A 12,790-nucleotide genomic window follows, 5' to 3' on the forward strand; every position below is an offset into this window, starting at 1 on the left:
GGGCTGCATGCTGGCATGGACAGGACAGCATGGCATTCAACAGCGGCTGCAGGGGGCCCTGGCCAGGACCACAGCAGGGCATGAGCACTGTGCTGGGGGGGGACATTTGTCCCTAGGGTGAGCAAACTGTCACCCATACCCTAGGGACCTGATGGACGCACAGGAACCATGCAGGCTTTCCCCAGAAGAAGCAGTAAGATTAACTGTGTGGTGTAGACACACCAAACCTGCCTGAATGTGTTCCTGTGTGCCCCTCAGTCTCACACACCTCTGTCTCTCTTTCAGCTGACCTGGGGCAACCAGGCTCATTGCTACAGCCTAGTCCAGACTAGGGAAAGGAGCACAGCTCAGACCTTCAAACAGAAACTCCAGAGAGCGTTTTAAGGAGAGAGTATCCTGTGCCTTCAGGTGTTGTTGGCCACCCAGCTGTAGCCCAAGAGGGAAGAGGGTAGAGAGACTGAGCATGGACTGTGTCACAAAATGTGACCTTTAAAAAACTGTAAACTACTTGGGAAAAGCCTGCAGAGCACTGGGGGCATGGAAACTATACACACATGTGCCTGTATGCACATACTGATGACATCTGAGCAAAGTCCTGACCCATACCTGAGGGTGCCTGGCATTTCTTCCCACGATGCAGGAAGAGGGAGAGCAGGGATGGCTAGGGTCACACAGAGCCGTTCAGCAGATCACTGCCTGCAAAAGCCCCACTCCTCACAGAGAGGTGCTCCAAGATGAGCCCAGAGATGCTGAATTATCATGGCAGTGGGTTTGGTCCCAGCCTGGCGGATTGCCTTGCACACTGCTCTGCAGGAGCAAAGCCAGAGCCCTGCCTGAGCAGTCCAGCCTGGGTGCAGTGCCCCAAGAAGCACTTTTGGGTTTCAGATTCATTAACCAATTCCTGCTTTTTTTTTTTTAAAGGATTTTTTTGCTTTTCTTGCTGCAGGGAAAGACACCTGGTGCCTCACACACCCACAGCTTTGTGATTGCCTCGGTTCTAATTGTTAGCCCTATACAGTGATCAACCTTGTTTGCAAGTTTGAGTGCTCAGCTGCCACTGGACCCACAGTTTCTAGATCTCAAAGCCTGAGCTAAGTGACAGAAGCAACTGCAGCAATCGACTTGGGGAGTCACTGTAAGATCAGGGAGGCTCAGTGTGGAGACATGAAGTATCTGTAGGCTAAGGCCAGTGTGCACTCCTAGGCTTCAAAACTCAGGAAAATAGTATCACTTCTAGAAAATGCTCAGGCCACTTCTTTCAAGAGGAGGTGCAAGGCACCAAGCCTGAGTGTCTCTGGGGACCTAATTCTAAGTGTAATGGTACAAACCACACAAAGCCCTGCGAGTATAGAGAAGCTCCTTCCTTAGAGGCATGTGACTTTGCCATATGGTTCACAGAGAACCACAATCCTGCTCAGACCACTTGGTCACCAGACAAGCATCAAGACCTTCTGCAGCCTCTCAGATTATTGTTCAGGAAGCTCATCAGGACCTTCATAGTCTGGAAGAGTGCCCCTCCCAACAGACTCTGAGTAGCAATGAAATTGATGTCTGCCCAGACACCTGTTGGGCACTATGACCTCAAAGGCCATTAAAGGGTCAAGCAGCCAAAGAAGGGGTTAGAAAACACCTGGGTGTTTTTTTACTGAGGGACAGTATTGGCATATAGCAGTAGAGCACCTGGGTACAATGACTCTTCGTTCACCAACATGGTTAGATGGTCACAGTCAGCTTTATTTCCATGATACAGAGACTTACATGCATGCTAGCAAGAGGCATGCTCCACCATGATTGGTTACAAACAGAGGGTATGGGGTTACATGTAATCATGGGTAGGTCAGCACACCATAACAATCCGAGGGTCAGCCTCTGGGGCTGGCTAACTCTGCCCACCTGCAGCTGCACATGGGGGGAAGCCACCCAGTGCCTGGCACCTTAACTCCCAAGATGGATTCAAGGACGGTCCCAGCACAGGTTGCTCATGTTTATGATTTTGTATCCTCTGCTAGCAGGAATTTCTCCAGCAGGACAGGAGCCAGGAGGCCTGTACTTCTGTCGGTGCGATGGAACCTGCCTGGGGAGAGGTCATGGTTACACATCAACGTGCAGGCATCAGACAGACTGCAGACTTCATAACCCAGGGCGCTCAAACACAACTCCAAGTTTACATCATTGCCCAGCTCCTTTTCTTTTCAAAAGCAGCCTGAGCCCCACCACTGGGACATAAAGCTGTCAATCACAGTTGTGAGAACTGCTTTGTTGAACTACTTCTATTGTCTTTAACGGTGACCATTTTGCATGGTGGCATTTTAGTCCCTGAGGGCTGCTCTTGCTGGAGGGTGGGTCACTGGAGCTGCAGTCAGCTTCAATTTCCTCTGGACAGATGTGTCTTTTTTAAAGCACTGGGGAAGGATATCTGGAACATCTGAGGGGGACACATCCCACTGCAAGCCTATCAGATTTGAGAGCCTAAGCTACTCTGGGTCTCTCAGAAACCTTATAATCAGTCAACTAACTTCATTCAGGCAGGTATTTTTACCAAATAAAGCTGCTCTACCTCTTCCAGTTTCTCTGCCTGTGTGTTGTATTGTGCCAAAAGTGAAGGAGCAAGGCATCTTAGACCCAAATGACTTTCTATAACCTCATTATAGTCACAGTAGAGCCCAGTAGACATTTTTGAGAAATAGATGACTGAGCCACAAGCCAAACATCTTAGCTTTTAGCCAAAGCAGAAATATGGAAAAGTAACTAGGAGCACCTACCATGTCTTGGCTCAAGAGCTAGTCCAGTAGTTACAGTGGAACATCAACAGCGTTGTAGTAGTGTTAGGTTTCCCAATTTATAGACTGCTATGCCAAAACCTTTCACTGTGATCTGCAGCTAGGAGGAAAAAGAGAGCATATTGGATCTGGCACTTAGCAGGAAACACACAGTGTATGCTGGAAACTTTACTGGGCTTTCACATACAATTAAAATAACAAGAGTGAACAAAGCCATTTACAGAGTCCTAAGCCAGCATTTTATACAGCTTATGACAAAACAACAAAGATGTATTGGCTGATGCTTTTATACAGTCCAGAATGATTTACTGTGTGCTATACATTTAGCATCACAATGTATTTAATTGTTGAGGTAAGTGGTTAAAGAAGTTAAAAGTGCTGATTAGGTCATTTTGCATAGCACTCATCAGTGATTGGAACTGGGTATTACGTTCCCAGTGCAAATTCCCAGCACTGGCAAGGCTGTTTTACAGCTGTTCAGTGTGCAGTCTACATTGCAATGAAGCTGTGACATGAAATGTTTGTGGAAATTGTAACGAAATGTAAAGTGGTAAATGTAGAAAGATAATTTAAGTACAGCATTTACAAACTCTACTGTCTCCTCAACTCAGGCAGTTTATCCCAGATGTGCTAACCTGCCTACTCTTACCACACTGTACATCATAGTTCCTCTCCAGCTATCTCCTTTGGTGCCAGTACTTTTTATGAAATCTGTCCTTATCATATTTCTAAGCCCTTTTTGGTTTTCTGGAACCTCTAAGTTCCCTAGGGTATATGGCCTCTTTTCCTCCTACTTTCACTTCTCTTCCTATTAACTTCTTGATATCTAGGTGGCATTTCCTTCCCCACATCCCTCAGATCAAGTTTTCACTATGCAGCAAATAACTTCTTTGGGTTTCTGCAGGTACTCCCAGCCTCCCTGGCACCCCTTGACCAAATAGAATTCTCCTTTTCCTAAGAAGGAGAGGAAGTCGTCAACCTTCTTGATTGCTGTCTTTGTATTATCAGCCCATGTTTTGATCTGGTTGGTTTTCTGTTTATTGATGACTCACATCTGATGTCCTGTCAACATTACCAAAGCAAGTCCATCACTGAGCACCAAATAATCCTTGCAAGAATGTCTTAAAGGTCCACTTATAGCCCCTTCCATAAATTGCTAGTAAGGGGGCCCAAGTCACAACACTTTGCTACCCCTTCTAACCGCACTTCATTACTTTTTCTCTCTTTCTTTTCCTCTTGATGTTGGCCTCTTTCTTCTATTTTTCCTTCCCCTTTCCAAGCCCAGCTGATAATAGCTCTGTTATAGCCATGCATTCTTGGTTTTATGCTCCCTTTCCTGCCAGTTCATCCACGTTAATCTTTCAGGAGCAGCCAAGGTAACAACCTTTATTTTCACATTTGTTTCAAGAACCAAGCCCTTGCTCTGCTCCAAAGACTCTGCACTACTTGCTTGAATCCTCATTTTCTGTCTTTTACCTGGAAACTCATGGTGTGAGGCTTACAACTTGCTTACAGCCATTCAAGGGTACCTACAACTTTTCCATGGTTTTAACCAGCAGTCAATCAGGGTAGCAGCAGATATTTCAGTCCCTTGAGGACCCAGACTCTGAGCTATCTCTGTCAGGATAGGAACTCTTAGCAGTGTCCAAGCACTTTCTATGTGTTTCACAGATTTTTCCTCCAAGTATGTCAGAAGAAAACAACAATCCTACCCTCTCTCCTTGAAGAAGGCTGAAATGGAAAACATCAGGTTAGTCTAGGTAGAAAATACATCCTGTTCCAGCATTTATTGGTCTTGTGCACTTAAAGACAAAAGCACTTCAAAGCAGTATCTGTTAGTCACAATCTATATTTAACATATCCAGCACTACATGATCCGACTCATGGCTGGGTCATCTGAATGCCATTCTCATCCCAGAAAACTGAAACATATTGGTGTAGCAGACTAGTTCTTCCAGGAATTAGACATCATGTGGTAATTTTTCAACCATAAACCAGATGAATACTTTTATTTTCTCCTTCTTTCTTTTCCTTTGTATTTTGCCTACAGTAATGCAAGTGAAAAAATCCCTCCTCAATCCATGATGGAGAAGGGACTTTATTTAAAAATTTACTATTTCTGTGGTCAGTTCTGCCACAGAGGTCCTGGAGAACTCCAAAAACCCTTCAGCTCTTCTCCAGGAAGGTGCTCATTGAAGGCCTGTATAATTCCTGGCAGCCTTGTGATGATGCCTGTGGTGGCCTGAGGTCTACATGGCTGGTTTGAAGTAATTTTGCAAAAATACAGGCAAGAGCAGAGTGGAAGATGTAGCTAAATCTTAAAGCTTGTCTTTCACACACTCTTAGAAAACTCCTCTGAAGCCTAAAAGGACCATGACAATCATTTAGCCAAAGTGCCTCTGCCTTTTTAAGAGTTCATCTTCTGAATGAAGTATTCATCTTCTGCAGAGCAGCTTTCAAGTCTTCAGTGAAGAAGAATGATGCCTTCATTATGAAGAAAATTGGAAATTTATAGGCACTTTATTTGGCAATGTTACTCATTATTATCTAGTATTAAGTGGTAAGACACTGCTGAGTGCTCTTTGGATGTGCATTTTCTGCCTGAAGCAGCATTGAGCCTGGCTGAGACACAGACGGAACAGAGCCAAAATAAACACTACAGCTGGGTGAGATGAGCTGGTGGAATTAGCACTGCAAGCTCACAGCAAGAGTTTAAAGAACCCCTTCTAGTTAGCAGAGAGGAAGGGATGTGTTTCAGCTAATAAGAAAGAAACCAAACTGCTCCAAACAAAGAACATGGAAGTCCATTCAGAGCTGAAGGGTCTTTTAGCAGCCCAAGGAAGACACTTTGGCCAAGCAAAGCTGCAAGCCCATCAGCTTCTTGCTGGGGAGTGTAGCAATAGACTCCAGAGGGAAAGAGAGATGGCAGTCAAAGACGTCATAAATGGAAATGGTTTAGAAGTAGGAGACATCAGATCTCCCATGTGTGGACAGGAGAGAAAAAAAAAGAAAGGAAGGTCTATTAACCATTATCAGAGAAGAAGAGGGATGGGTTTGTGAAGTGGAATATGTCTAAGCTTGGCTAACATCCAGTCAAAGCGAGCGTGATAACAAACTGCAAATATTTAGAAAGCCCTAAGATTGAGGCAGGCTGGGAACTCTGGAGAGTGATGCACAGGGAGCATAATCAAAAGAAACTGCAATACGTGGAAATAGCAGGAAACCAAAAAACCTTTGCCAGTGAGATGCATTAGCCTCTGTGTTAAGGGAATGAGTGGAAATACCCAGGGCTTGAGAGCTTCCCAAGTAAGAAGGTGGATAAGGAAACATCAGTAAGCACACAAGAGAAAATAATCCTGTAATAGTGAGAGGGTGGAGAGGGTGGAGTCAACGTCCCTGGAGGTGTTCAAGGAAAGCCTGGCTGAGGCTTAGTGCCATGGTCTAGTTGACTGGCTAGGGCTGTGTGCTAGGTTGGACTGGATGATCTTGGAGGTCTCTTCCAACCTAGTTGATTCTATTCTATCTAGTGGACAAGTGGTATAATTAACTACAAGAAGGTTCTCTCTACTCTGCCCTGGTGAGGCCACATTCAGAATATTGTGTCCAGTTCTGGGCCCCTCAGCTCAAGAAGGGCAGGGAACTGCTTGACATCCCAGTGCAGAGACAAAAATTATTAAGGAAATGGAACATCTTCCTTCTGAGGAGAGCTGGGGCTCTTTAGCTTGGAGAATAGGAGACTGAGGAGTGACCTCATTAATAGTTATAAATAGAGACTGGGACACAGAATGGTGTCCAACCCCATGCCATAGGCAGGGGCACCTCCCACTAGAACAGATCACTCAAGGCCTCTTCCAACCTGGGCTTCCAGTTCAGCCAACCACTTCAACTCATCCTAAGTGAGCAGAAAGCAGCAGCTAAACATAGAAGCATAAGGAGACCCAGCCAGCACCCGTGAGGGGATGTTAGGGCAATCATTGAGTCTCTAGCCTAGCTAACCGGGGGGCCACCAGGCCCCCCGGCCTTTAGATCACCTCCACCAGTCACCCAGTGTGCACCATGGGCACTCACCAGTCACGGCGTGAGGAGGATCCTCTGCCCAATTGGGCAAACTTAGGGCTTCTGCCTTTCCTGAGGGGGATTATAAAGGGGAGTAGGCAGGGAGGACAAAGTGCTCACACCTGGGGTGGGAGGAGCCTCCAATAGAACCCAGGTGCTCTGGGTTTGGGGTAAAAAGGGGAAAATTAGATGTAGGGTGGGGAAGGGGCAGGTGTGGTGGAAAAGGGGAAGTGGTGCTGGAACTCCTGCCTCATTAATTGCCCAACTAAATCAGGTGCCCAGGGAGGTGGTGGAGTTACCATCCCTGGAGGTGTTTGAAAAAAGACTGGATGAGGCACTTGATGCCATGGTCGAGTTGACTGGATAGGGTTGGACTGGATGATCTTGGAGGTCTCTTCTGACCTGGTTGATTCTGTGATTAAATGTACAAGTGTTATTTTTAACCCTTTTTGTTGTCATTTAAATGCATCTATAATTCACAATTATTTTAAAATGAGATCTTAGATGGTATAAGAAACAAATTTGTGTAAGAAGAGGTTGCAGGAGAAAGTCTAAATCACTGACGATCCCCATGTCTGAGGGCAGTTTTAAAGGTAACTGGCATTTGAGTTGACTGGATAGGGCTGGGTGATAGGTTGGACTGGATGATCTTGGAGGTCTCTTCCAACCTGGTTGATTCTATGATTCTATGATTCTATGTACACCCTACATGGACTCTTCTGAACACGGAAAGCATGGGGAATGAAGAACTTCAGTACAGTCAGTGCTGTGCTGTCCTAACCTTAGTTAATTTCCCCTTAAGACTTACAAGTGTTGTAAAATGTATCCTTCAGAGGCAATTTTTACATACTCAGTAAAACCAGTTTCACATCAGAGGAAATATCTTGACTGAGAGTGGTGAGATTTGAGCTTCCTAGTTTTACTTCTAAAAGTTTTCTCACCATCACTTCCCATCTTATAGTGTAGTTTCTCAGGTAGATGTGTATTTCTTGGTGAAAGGTAAGTACACATGTCTATTTCTAAAGGTCAGGAAAAAATAAAGCTTCTGCTTACAAAGCAGTCTTCAGGGTGCTGTAGTAAGGGATGAGATTTGACTGAGAATTGTGTTTAAATGTTATCAACATAACCAATTTGTACAGTGTGGCCTCATCAGGGCCATGTTGCCCATTGCACATGTTGTCCATTGCATCTGGATGCTTAAATGGCAGAGACAACACATGCAGCTGAGATCTTGGGGTTTGGCTGAGCCTCACAGGAACATCCCTTATGGCATGGATGCAGAGCAGCTCAGCTTCTCTGAGCAGTTTGGCTGTACTGGCCCCATTCCTTGTGACCATCTGAACTTGGAACCACCCCCTACAACTCTGACCTTATTCCAGCCTTCATAGGTCCCAGCAGTAGGGTCTGGGTACCAGGCAGTAAGCAGGAGAGACAGCACTATGGGTCCACAGCCTGCTTTGCATCTGTCAGGGTCCTGGGACACTGGGCTGGTCCTTACTCTTCATGAGGAAGACTCCATGGGGTGGCTGCTGCCCCTGGGATAGGAAGACCCTGCAAGTAGCAGAGCTACCTGTCTCAATGGAGTAACAGTAGAGTGTCTCCATCCTTCACTTTCTTCATCCTCAGGTTTTCCAAGGATCCTGGAAAGCTGTGAGTAGGTCCTGGGGAAAAGTGTAGCTTTAATACAGTTGTCCTGGACTGGTTCAGTTGTGAGTTCCCAAGGGCTTACTGTAGGATTTTGCTCTTCACCATGAAGGGTCTCCATCACACCATTCCTCCTTTGACTATATCCCTGTCCCAGGATTTTGACTCTTTTGTTTCATATCAGGATGTTGTTTACGTTGTACATGATAGCAGCCAGAAAACAAAATCTGGAATTCCTGCAGGCAACTCTGTGAGCACTGGGGATGCTCTGAAGGCCTCAAGGCACGTCCTTGCCAATCTAAACAAAGACAGTTGTTTTATCTGGACTTTCAAGTGTTTAATTAAAAGGTGGTTCAACAATACTCTTACCCTTTTTTTTTGAGCTGGAAGTACACATGAAGTAGATAGCAAGCATCTGTAGATATATTTCCACTGGGGCAAACTATTTTTCTTACAGCCTGTATGTAGGTGTGGCTGCCCTAGCTTTCTGAAATAGCAAGTGACTAACCTTTTCCAAGAGTTTAGTTTTTCTAACCTTTCCATGAGTTTTTATTTTTTAAGATATATAGATTTACAGTGCTTATTTCCCAAACCATCACAAGGCTTATGATGCCACTGCTCAGGCCTCAAACATCAGTAATATGATCCTGTGCTTATAAACTGCCACCAAGGCGCCCATAATGCGAATCTGGCAAGCAGACTCTCCTTGCACAGCACCAATTAATGCTCCACAAATGGATATGCAGAAGATTTGTTATAAAACCTGAAACCACACCCAGTTTGTCTGAAAAAGGGGCAAAAGAATGGCAGAAAGTACAGAGGTCTCAGCTGTCTGGGCTCTCTGCAGTAAACACTGCCTGCTGCGGAGAGCTACTCAGAAATGTCAGTGCCAATTTTCCAGACCAGTTCTTCATCTGGCTTTGCAAAAGAAAAAAAAAGGGAGTCATGCCATTAGATACCAGATGTAGTTTTGGGGCCCAGGGTACAGTGTGGGAAGCCTGTAAGTCTAGGAGAGAAAGGAAACATCCTGTCCTTTGTGAAAAGCCAGAATGAACTGCAATGACAAATTAACAAGCTACTGTACACTCCATTTTGAAGTGAGGAATAATGGAAGTTATTCATTATTCACTTTATTTACTAATAATAATACAGTATATATTAATAGCAAGGGGGCATGGTCATTTAACATATGATTCAGTATGAAAATACATCTCAAGATGAGATTACGCTGCATGATCTGATGGTAGCAAAAGGTAATTTCAGGGTATCAGTATTCTTCCCTCAGAGGCCTCATTTAGGATTAATTTTCAGTCTTGGCTGAACTGGGCATGTTGCAATCTCTGGGCAAAAGAAGCTCAGGACAGGAATGGCAAGGCACTGTTCAAGAAGGGCTGCAAGCGTTTCAGCAGACGTGTCTGGAGGAGAAGATATGCAGCACCTGTCCACTTTGAACTTAGGCTAAACATTTTCCTTTGGTCCTACACTGCCACGATAGCCAGATTTCACGAACCAAAGGTCTAAACCAAAACGCCCAGCATGTGTTAACACAGTGAGTAGGAGAACCGATAGGCGTGTCAGGGACTAAAAATGCAAATGCCAATGCAAACTAGAGTGTCAATCTGAACTGCCATGCTAGGCCAAGCTTATTTTATTACATACATTCTGCATTCTAAGTACTAATATGTTCATAATGTAAACATTAAGCATACAGAGTTAAAATTCAAGGCCACAATATTTTGATTGTCCCTTTTTTTTTTTTTTCCTGTGTCTTTGGTTGGCCGAGATCAACTCGTAGTGTATAAATGCATAAGTTATATAATAATTATATAAAAAGGAAAACAAAATAACATTGACTTGCATACTTAATTCTGACAAACGCACAGCGTTCGCGACTCCATAAAGAAAAACTGGCGCCCACCTAACAAAAACACTTAGATCATTTCTGATTTTGGCAGTCAGGGCTTGCCTCTTGCTTTAACCAATAGAAAACAAACTCCCTTGACAATGATGAGGTTCTAATTGGTAACTTTTAAATATCAAACACAATTCCAGTTTTACTGCTTAGGTTTTTTTTTTTTTCCTTTTTTTTTAACTAAAGAGATGCATATTCTGATTTCTGAATTCTTCAGCTTTTCCCTTTTTGACTTCTTTTCACTACTATACAAACAAGTCTTTTCCTCCTGTAATACTGGGAATGGTATGATACTGAGCAATACATTTCACATGTCCAAACAAGTGTTTCTTCCCAACACTGTTGAGTGTTCAGTCTTTTCAGTCTCTACTGGTAAAGAAGTCTCTTTTTTTTTTTCCCATTCTCATCTCCTTCATCCTCCTCCTTCTCCTTTCTGCTTCCTCTGTCAGGTGCAGGTCTCTGCTCTACAATCATACACTTGCCCTTCAGCACATTCCGATTTCCAATGTTTGGCTCAGGGTTCCTTTAATACTGTCAAGGAATCTGAAAGTCTAGGTCCTCTTCACAGTTTGAGTAGCTGATAACTCTCTGATGAATGGAACGCCTTTGATTTTAACTACAACAATGCTGTTCCGTTCCAAATCAGCTTCCATACTAAACCAGTCTCTTTGGTTGATATGCTTCTGTTTTTTAAACACAGTTTTTTCTTTTTCCTCCCCTTTCCCCCCTTCTTTTGTAATGATTCATATACTGTATGTTAGGTCACTGTAGACTTATATTGCTGTTGCATAGTCCCGGTTTTGCACTAGCAAGATATCAAACTTTACACATAAGCTTATCAACTTTTAAAGACCACTAGCTTTCATAGGTTTTCCTTATCATTTCATGCTTTTACCTACAATAGTCTATTGTTCTTTGGTCCAGAGAGTCGATGCCCATATACATTACATTTCAGTAACTTAACACCTCTTGAGTATCTCCTTTAAATCTCTACTTCAAAGAGTCTTTTTGACATCCTTTTTTTTATGTGTATGTTTTTTGGGTTTGTTTTGTGCTTTTTTTTCCCAGCCAAACCTTCGCTTGTCTCTTTAGGCACTTTTAATTCATGTACTCCAATAGAGTTCATTGCAATTCATCAGGGACTGATATCCCAGCAAGAAATGTCTTTGCTTTTCTGTGGTGTTTCTTTTTTTCCCCACTTAGTAGTAGGTTCCAAGATGAGAAGGCATATGAGCAGCTGGCAGCCTGGTGTTGGGGTAGATACCTCCAGTTGGTGAATTCCAGTATGGATTAGGGGCAGCGAAAAAGCTGGACGATGTTACGGGCAAAGCAGGGGGGTGAGGAGCTACAAAGTTCATCTTCTGAGGGTGCGCATGGTAGGAGCTCATGTAGGGGAGGTCTGACGGGTATTTGTACATGGATGACTCCGGGGGGTGAGGCTGGAGAGCCTGAGCGATTCCGTGGAAGTCGAATTTGTAGGCGTAGCGCTTGCCGTGAACCTTAGTCATAATATTTTTATCATAGTAGTAGCGAAGCGCACGGCTGAGTTTGTCATAGTTCATATTAGGCTTGCTTTTCCGCTCCCCCCAGCGCCGAGCCACTTCGTCAGGGTCAGTCATCTTGAATTCACCATTGGTGCCCTCCCAGGTGATGCAGTTGGAGTTCGAGCTGTCCGAGAGGAGCTCCAGCAGGAACTGCCACAGCTGTATCTGACCGCTCCCTGTGGAGGCAAATGAAATGGAAATGTCAGGACCAGTGTCTAACAACACTAAAACATCAATTCTTCCAAATTCTCACACAGGACCCTATTAGGAAATGCTTCAATGTCAATTTGTGCTTCTTATTCTTAACTAGCCTCCTTCCTCCTATTCCTGTGTCATGGAATCCTAAAGAGCAGAGATAATGGCAATGTGCCATGTTTTCCCTCATCTGAGCAGCAGAATGCCACTGAATAGAGATTTATTAGTTACCTAATGTCTTTCGGCGTCGACAATTGCTGGTGCTCATTTAGGAAACTAATCTCTAAAGTTCAGGAGAAACAGCTTTTACTTGCGTAACACTTTGCTTGTTGTCACAGCATTATGTTGCAACTAAATGTTCTCTGCTATGGAATAAGCCTACACAAAATAGAGAAGTTTAGAGAAAGCTGGGCTCGTGCCAAACCATATCATCCATTTGCAGCATTTGGGGAAGCGCAGAACGGAAACTTTATTAGCTTGCTGTTGCACTGCACACAACCACAGAGCCAAACATTTGCAAGAACAGTGAAAAGGTCCATAATGTACATTGTAGTCATTGTTCTGTGTCAAGTAGGTTCAAATGATTAAGGCTTAAAACATTGAGGTTTTTTTCTCACTTCTCTGCCAATTTAATCTTCAAAAGAAAATAGTCAGCTGTC

At 44.1% G+C, this 12,790-nt stretch overlaps 1 protein-coding gene and 1 long non-coding RNA gene across 9 annotated transcripts in view; both read right to left on the bottom strand.

Moving 5' to 3' along the window:
* Positions 1 to 1,713: 1,713 nt before the first annotated feature.
* On the bottom strand, positions 1,714 to 6,895 carry LOC135179994 (uncharacterized). Of its 2 annotated transcripts, XR_010304234.1 has the most exons (4): positions 6,849 to 6,886; positions 4,493 to 4,511; positions 2,763 to 2,880; positions 1,714 to 2,074 (listed from the first exon to the last, which is right to left on the bottom strand). It is a non-coding gene; the product is annotated as an uncharacterized LOC135179994 (long non-coding RNA). The 2 variants fall into 2 exon arrangements; XR_010304233.1 differs by lacking the exon at positions 4,493 to 4,511 and having other exon boundaries at positions 6,849 to 6,895.
* Positions 6,896 to 9,570: 2,675 nt separating this feature from the next.
* Positions 9,571 to 12,790, bottom strand: part of ERG (ETS transcription factor ERG) — a 152,303-nt gene continuing 149,083 nt past the window's right edge. For all 7 annotated transcript variants that reach the window (XM_064152524.1, XM_064152527.1, XM_064152529.1 and 4 more), the window contains one exon: positions 9,571 to 12,112. In XM_064152524.1, coding sequence (XP_064008594.1) covers positions 11,592 to 12,112 — 521 coding nt within the window. In that variant the 3' untranslated portion in view covers positions 9,571 to 11,591. The remainder of the gene's footprint in view (positions 12,113 to 12,790) is intronic.

Source organism: Pogoniulus pusillus, chromosome 12, assembly GCF_015220805.1.
Source record: "Pogoniulus pusillus isolate bPogPus1 chromosome 12, bPogPus1.pri, whole genome shotgun sequence".
NCBI lineage: Eukaryota > Metazoa > Chordata > Aves > Piciformes > Lybiidae > Pogoniulus > Pogoniulus pusillus.